Source organism: Zerene cesonia, chromosome 19, assembly GCF_012273895.1.
Source record: "Zerene cesonia ecotype Mississippi chromosome 19, Zerene_cesonia_1.1, whole genome shotgun sequence".
NCBI lineage: Eukaryota > Metazoa > Arthropoda > Insecta > Lepidoptera > Pieridae > Zerene > Zerene cesonia.
The window spans coordinates 7,069,273-7,078,138 of NC_052120.1; the positions used below are offsets into that span (position 1 = coordinate 7,069,273).

General features: G+C 31.3%; 1 protein-coding gene across 1 annotated transcript in view; it reads right to left on the minus strand.

The window, feature by feature from the left end:
- Positions 1–5,993, minus strand: part of LOC119834382 (serine protease 7) — an 8,417-nt gene extending 2,424 nt beyond the window's left edge. The window contains exons 1-6 of the mRNA XM_038358727.1: positions 5,814–5,993; positions 3,820–4,025; positions 3,237–3,411; positions 2,641–2,755; positions 1,191–1,378; positions 260–352 (exon numbers count right to left, since the gene is read on the minus strand). Coding sequence (XP_038214655.1) covers positions 260–352; positions 1,191–1,378; positions 2,641–2,755; positions 3,237–3,411; positions 3,820–4,025; positions 5,814–5,865 — 829 coding nt within the window. The 5' untranslated portion in view covers positions 5,866–5,993. The remainder of the gene's footprint in view (positions 1–259; positions 353–1,190; positions 1,379–2,640; positions 2,756–3,236; positions 3,412–3,819; positions 4,026–5,813) is intronic.
- Between the last annotated feature and the right edge of the window lie 2,873 nt (positions 5,994–8,866).

Here is an 8,866-nt window from a genome sequence, read left to right on the forward strand (position 1 = left end):
AGTAATAAATGTTATTTGCAGTTAACAATTTTCTTTTTTCTTTATTACAATATTTATGGCAAGACTAGGTATACCTTACAAATCTCGATATAAGAAGCATATCAAAAGGTTCTATGAACATGATCGTTCGATAGTATCCGATACGATTCAGGAAATTCCAAATTGAATGTAATCGAAACTCACCAAGGGTTTATATCAAATTACACATTCGTTAACAATATTTCCAAGAAACTTGTGAAGGTACTAATCAATAACATACCGTTCAAGGTTTTCCCCCATCCAGCCACGTAGACCGAAGTGCCAGCAGAGATACGCTGGTTGCTATCCGGCAAGCAGATAGGCTGCACGAATCCTGGAAACATTGTTATTGTTTTGGTTAAGACTTTTAGCGGGTTTTAACATGATTTACTCATTATTTTAGTTATCCCAATGTTTTGAACCCTTTACACCGTGCAGACTAATTTATATTAAAATGTTTATAGGTAATACAATAATAACACAATTAGATTGTTACAAGCACTTTTGAATTGTAATAAGTTGTCATATATGAGTATTCTGTGTCCCAAGATTTCGCCCTCATCCTACATGATCTTATATAGCCTTTATCCTCAATATGGTAAATTAAAAAGCAAATATTTTTTCAATTCGAACTAGCAGTTTCTAAGATTTGCGTGTTCAAATACACAAACTCTTCAGCTTAATAGTATACACAAGTTTTATACGTTTATGCATAATATGTAAAATATTATAGATTATAGCTGTTTGTATAACATAAATATCTATTAAGTTCAGTGAGGGTAAAATGGGAAGTTAATGCGTCTGCTTAACCAGCTGTTATACTAGTAATGACTTTATGCACTCTATTTTATAAAACCTAATATATGGATATTATCTTCACTCTAATGATCGCTATTGATAATGTATTATTACTCTCAGTACCATTTTATTTGAATAAAGCATATTAACGTTTCTTATCATTTAGGTTATTTATAAATATTTTAATAAGAAATTATCGATGCAATCAACATGACCTTTTTTTCTTCTTCGAGGCCAATTAAAATTTAAAATAATAAACATTCAAGTCGGTTTTGATAACTAAGCAAAATTTCCTTTAATCATCGATATTAAATAAAATTTAAAATAAGCATGATACTTCCATGCATTATATGAATATAAGAATATCTTATTACCTGAGTATCGAGCCCTACGAGCCAGTCTCACAAGAGCTATATCGTCTTCCCTGTTAATTTTCTTGTCCGAGAAACCAGGGTTGGGGTAAGCAGCCTCGACCAATATCTCCTGTAAGGGATCCGCGCAATCGTTGCCCAGACAGTCCACGTCTGTCTGCAAGTTGTATTCACCTAAGCGAACAGTTTCCCTGGAAAATAATGAATGAAAATCAAAAATCAACAGTAGCGATTATCTTTCTTTTACAAGCGTTTTATACAAGTTTTTTCAGTGAGTTTCCAATCAACGCTGACTTTTAAATAGAGGTCATACCGGTATTATCACGATTTATTTCCAAACAGGTTTATTTCCAAAATGTTATTACGTGTCAGCTTTAATAATCGTTTCTAGAAATTCTAATATGTATACAAAGACTTGATGTGCAATATTTGATATTCCTATTTTTTATAAGCTTATGGAGTGAGGTCGAGACAATAATATTTCCATTTTTCAAGTCAAGGAATGCTTTGAAAGTAAAAAATGTAAAAAAATGGTTCTATTACGTTGCGAAGTTTGTCAGCTAGTTATTATTATTTTAATATTATTATAATTTTGTGTACATTTTTCTACTTCATATGAAAAACAGTTATATTATTTTTTTTATTTTAATTAATATCATTTTTTTAAGGTAGATGTAGCATTACGATATGTGTTGGTTAAGTTTTCATTATTTATAGTATTGTCATCTCCAACCAGTGTGTAAGTATTTATTATAGATTCACAAGAAAATTCAAAGGAAAATAATCCAAACTAATTTCCAAATACAAATTGTAATTAATCCAAAATAAGTCACAAGTTTTATTTAATTTCATAGATATAATAACTCAAATTAATGCTTATAAGTAATTCAATATAAGTCATAAGCTGTATCTATTTATAAGAATTAACTTGCCAAGGGAATTCCCATACTACTATAAATTTATGAAGATTAACCGGAATATTAAGATTCTTCATTAAAACCTGTTCTCATATTTGCAATTTTCCTCCTGTTTTTAAATAAACTTTACCATTCAATGTTGTTCATACTATTTTATTAATATTATTATAACGAATACTTATGAATGTAATATCACAATGACATAATTATTTCTTTGTTTATCCTCTCGTGATGATGAGTCATGGATTGTTGCCTCGTAACATGATTGATCCCAAAATTCCATATCAAGCAAAGCATTAATGGACAACTAATATACCATATGTCACTGCGAAGGAGGAATTGCTTCTAACACCTCTCTATATATCGCAATAATAGTATTAAAATTGTTTACACAATTCAATTGAGATTGGTGCCATATTGAAGTATATTTTATTGTTATATGATCATAATGTGACCATAGTTGCGAGTTCGCATAACCATGTGTTGTACTATCCCGTACACCTGAAGAGGAACATATTCTCATAGCAAGTACTTACAATTTTCCTACAGCAGTCTCAATGGCCCCTATAACGCAATGAGCTGCAGTCAATACATATCGGTGATTGATCAAAACTCCTCCACACTGGTACGTCAGTCTGCCAGCCTTTGTGCCTGAAACAGGGCGAATAAATTAATTTAAGATGTTGTATCAGTATTCCCAAGAAATAGCGCGAGTACAGTAAGTATACTGAATAACGATTTCTATTTCAGGGAGTAATAGTAAAGCGGTATTCCCGTTCATTCCAAGATGGTCTAATAGATAGAAATTTTTGCTTTTCAATAACATATCTTTACGACTTTTATGCTTGATATAATACAAATAGTATACAAATAGAATATATAAACAATACATTTAATCTTGTTTATCAAACACACATTATTAAGTTATCTTTCCAGTTTGATTTATGAATGTTCTTTATTGTTATAGACAAAACCTGGATCGGGAAAAATATTAAGACTTTATAGTAGGTAACGAAACATTTCCTGAATCAGTAAGAAGTTTTTGAGTCATCCATAAAAATGTACATCATAAAATCTGTCCTCTCTATAAAATCAAAAAGGCAATGAAACACAATATATTACTCCTACTCACGATATCCCAACAAAGCCATCCAAGGGAACTCGTCCAAATCTGTTATCTGTCCTCCAAAAATCCTGTCGCCATTGTCAATTCCACAGGAACTGCGTGGTTCTGGATATGAGTCCGCCTCCGTAGAGGGATCGATCCCTTGTCCTAAGTCGGGCAACGGTGATGGTCTAGGTTTTGGCTGTAAATTAAATGAAACTAGATAAACCGCTGCAAGAATAAGAATTTCAATTGTATTAGTTAGCTATCGTTAATTGCGCGAGAACACTGATTAACTCGTTGGAGGAATTTCAAAGATTTCCGCCTTAACTTATCCACGTGGTTCGGGATAAGTTAAGAATCCACTTGGTGGGTAATTTTTATTGCCCCGTATTAAAGCCGGCTACTAAAGCCCGTGTCCCCTGGTGGCCTATGAGGATAAAGGCGAAGCCGGATAAAGCGAAGCCCAAGATTTGCCCAAGATTGCTTGAACTATAGACATACCAAATTTAATAGCATTTAAATAATAAGGACTTCACGGTCTGTATAATAAGCTTCTAACAAAACTAGTTAAAAATGTGATTTAATAAAAGTTTCTTTAAATGCTAACCGTTGTCTGAGATGCAGTTGTCTGTGGTAAGGGTCCGCAGCACACCTTCGGAGTAAACCCGGCGAAACCACATTGAGATTGCTTCAAGAAATGTATAACATTGTTCTGAAGAGGTTTCTGTTCAAATGCAGAAAGCAGTTGTGGACAGTCGTAAAACGATATACAATTACTTCGCTCGCCTAGTGGTGTTACACAGGACTCTGAAACTAAAAAAAGGATTTAAATTAAAAGAAAAATAAGAACTTTAGCAAAAAAATTCATGTTTAATATACTAATATTGACAAATGTTCAAATTACTTTATTTTTTAGAACGGGAAAACGAGCTAGTGGTTAGGTTATGTAGGTAGGAATTTTCCAGGAATGCGTTGCCCGATTATAAATGGTAAGGTTAAGGAAAGGATTTACGGCGGGAATTAATAAATGGACTGGGAAGGGTGAGGATATGGGCCTCGTACCTACCTAAATAAAACATTGCTATCGACATACACACTTAAATTATTTTAAATTATTTATCAAACAAAACTTGACGTCGCTGATCCGAACATTCAACACACATTAATTTTTTATATATATCCCAAGAAACAATACCTACGTCGCGAAAACTAAAGACATGATTCTCAGCATACAATAACATACAACAAAAAATAAGTAAATAAACATGGAGTATACATATTAGAGACATGGACCTTGCCAGAAACGATAGTCGCTACATAAATCCATGTATTTAAATATCATAAATGACGATTTCTAAAAGAACACACCAATATATGAAAACGTGACGTCATGATTCAATTAAACTCAACGATAGTAGATGAAGAAACGTGTTTATAAAGATTGATCAAAATATTAGTAATTTATTCTATGAATACTATTATTATATATAATAATATTGCTATATCATTATGTGTTTATTCACGCATACTGTTTCGTCTTAGTAAAATAGCATGAAATTATGTTATTCATCCGCTTTTCCTCATTATAATATAAATATTATGGTTTTATTTATAATTATAAATACGATAAATTTATCGTTATCACATATTCAAAGAACTTTATATATAAAACATAAAAGGCTTGGAGGTATTTAATTTATATACACTGACTATAAGTTATTATATCAAAGTGTTTTGATTTGTACGGATGTACTCTTAACTTATATATCCTACTAATAATATTATAAATGCGAAAGTTTGTAAGGATGTGTGTGTGTTTGTTGCTCATTCACGCAAAAACTACTGAACCATTAGCAATGAAATTTAGTACGTAGATAGCTGGACAGCTGGAATAACATATAGGCAACTTTTTATCCCGATATTCCTACGGGATACGAACTTACGCGGATGAAGAACAGAAGACATTATTTAAATAAAAATTTTAGCCAGTTCTTTCCCTTGTATAAAACATAAAAAAAAAATTGTTAAATTAATTTCTTAAGTAGATATGTCCATTATTCCTTCTTTCTTTTAACTTCATTATGACCAAAAACTTAAATGGATGAAACCGCTCTCTTAAACGTCATTATGCCATGTTTATAATAATATTACCGATGATAGTCTCACAAACATGATCTTTGGTCTAATAATTCTCCACAACTTCCTTGTACATACAGTAAATCGATGCAGTATTATCAAATGACCTTGGCCATTATTTCTTTATGGACGGGAATGATAACCTACTTCTCATACTTAAGTAAGAGTTATTTATTTCATATAATATGTTTAACTGACGTTCCGAAAAACGAAGGAAGTTCTCAATTTAACCGTTTTTTTTACGGTTTTGTTACTCGCTAAAGCCGTGGGTTTTTCAACCGACTAACGTGATTCATTTTGTGTTTAATAGAAAATTGTTTATTTATATAAGCAATATACATAACATATCATTGAAATCTCTAATAGTGTTTAAGAAGTTTTATAGCAACTATTAAATTGAAACTGAATGTTACGAATAACAATTATAACTTATTAACATTGCTCTCTTTGTAAAACAATACGTACGTGCATCCTTCCACAAGAGTGTCAGTCCAAAAATAACAATTAAACACTTCATTTTTAAATTAAACAATTATATATATAGTCACTACACAGATCATCACTATAAACAAAATAACTAGAAAACACACTGGCAAGATGCTTGTTCGTCTGCGTTGTTGTACTGGATCTTAGAGGTCATCAACAGTAAATATATATGTAGACATAAGCTCGCGTTTGTACGGTTCGCAGAAAAAAATGATTCCGTTTTTACTGTACTTAAATGAGAAGATTTTAGACCAATATTGATTTGAAAGTGACTTTGTGCTTAATGTATATTTTAAGATACTACTAAAATTTTAATATACATTGTTTGTGTATAGGATTTGGAAACAACAGAGGTTATATTTTGTTATAGTGCAAAATAGATGGGCATACATTTTCGTTATACAATATCAATTTAATTGAAGTCTTATATGTAATTATCAATATAGACCTTATTATCATAAGAATATGTATTGAATCCAATTGCATATTGTTAAAAAAATAACTCTCTAGAAATATCAGATATATTTAAAAAAACTTATAAGCAACTAAACTTTTATACTGATCTTACGTCCGAACGATGATCGAATGCGTCACAGGTGGATTTACCAGTTTCTGTTGTGGCTGTAGATTATTCGTACATTTTCCTTTATCTAGCGTGCATTTATGTATAAATATGTCCAATTGGCTCGTAAATATTAATAATAATTAAATATTTAACGCTTTGATATGTCTAATATCTACGAGTATACATATACCATATATGTACAAAGCAGAATCGATAAATTTACTAGGAAAATCTTATAACAAAATGTTAACATGAAACATGATATTTATTCTACGATCAATAATTATCACTTATTCGGTTTTCACGGTTTGTTTGTGACCAAGATACACAGAAACTCGGGACAAGCGATTAATAATAAAAGGTCATTTTAAAGGAAATAAAGAATACAGTAATAATACAGGTAGGTAATAATTTTCTAATCAATTTGAACACGAGTTAGTTTACCTGTATGCGACCTTGATACATGGATCGGATCCTTACCAAAATATGTAAATAAAATCAAATTCGAAACCGAATTTGCTTCGTAGAATATGACATGATTTACATCAACCATTACACCATTTTTTATTTAATATACTATAATATATAAAATGCATTACACCAACATCTATTTAATATATTATCTTCTTAATAAATAAAATATAAAAACAGCCCAAACTTTGAATTGAACTTGAAATTTGATATGAGGAAAATATTTTTCCATATTCAGTCTATAATTAATAAGTTTTCATCAAAATAACTGGGGAATATTGTTCACAAACATAAATCATAATACATGCAAATAAATGTAAACATTATTATTTATATTGAGTTAATATAAGGAAATTGCATATGAGGCTATATATTACATTTCTGTTTTCCTAGAACATCCCTGTTTATCAATTCTCATGAATTATGAAAAATTTTAGGATAACAATTTAATCAGACTATAAATATGATATAATGATTGTCATAAATATAAAAATCGGATGCGAGTGTCAAACTCTAAACTGTCATTTTAATTGTTGATGATATTAACAAATTATTTTTCAGCATTGAATTTTTAAGGAAAACTTTTTTTGCAGATCACCAAAACAAGTAATTTGCCGGCAATAATCTAAGAGTATATTTTTTATATGTGACACATAGGATAAATCCCACGACTCAGAACCTTAACCCTACAGAACTTCCCCAAGAACTATTTAAACACACATACATACATTCACTCGAAATGCACAACTTTCCTCCCTGCGTGGTGCGCGTATGCGTATACATTGTATCGGTAAGATATTACATGCATATACAACATGTGAAGATGCCCCGGCATCGTCACATTTTGTATGTGGTAGTCGAGCACGCTCCGGCACGAATTGGGCCAGCTCGCACTGGGGAAGTACCACACCCCCACAGAAGACCGCAATGAAATAGCATACTGCTGTGTTCCGTTCGGTAAATGGGGGAGCCGGAAGCCAATAAACTTCTCCTTACCCTTCCCAGTCTTTTTCTTCTCGTTCCTTTTATATCCCACACCTTTTAAAGTCGTCAATCGATTTGCAGGTACGTAAGGAGTCTGCTAATGGCCTTGCGCCTCTGTAAATATTCATGAGCGTTGGTAGCTTACCATCAGGCGACCCACCAGTTCCATGGTCGACGAAGACATAAAAAAAACACAGCTTAATCGCTGATCGACCTTGCTCCAATCGGGTAAATCGTTTAGAAACTGGAGCGCAATTTCCTCAATTCGCTTAAGGATTAACATCATTAACTTTCATGTCCCGTCTACTAATTGTATTTCAGTCCCCAATTCCACTCGTCATTTGATTACCTTCGCGCCTTATCTCCAAATAGTACCAAAAATATACTACATATGTAATTAATAAATGGGTGTTCTGATAATATGAAAGGCATAGAAACGAGATTATTTCTTAGCATCAATTTAACTCGTTGCTTTTCGTTGAAACTAACATGAACGCATTTCATTTCTACAATACAGTTCTTACTAAGTACGTAGTTACAATAAATAAACATTGAATATACAATTTATCTATTTATTTTCAAATTAATATGAATATAAAGTTGTAGGAGTAAATTCTATATTACGTTCAGTTATTATAGGCAATATAATTTTAATATGTCTGTCATGTAGCTTAAACTCGCGATAAAATGCAGTTTGTAGAATATATTAATATTGAGTATTATTGTGTTATACAATAATCTCTTGATATGAATATTTAGTTAAATAAATATTTAAATGAAACGACAGATATCTGGTTGATAATGAATAATGATAATAAAATGATAATTACTCGTTACAAATACTGAACCGCCATTAAATTGTCAGAACTAGAAATTTAATTGGGATGCATCAGCTTTAAAATAAAAAAGAATCATTAAAATCAGCTCTCCGAGATGAAATAGCAAAATAATATATAGTCGAATTGATAATTACCTTTTTTGAAGTCGGTTGAAATGAACGATTATGTTTAAG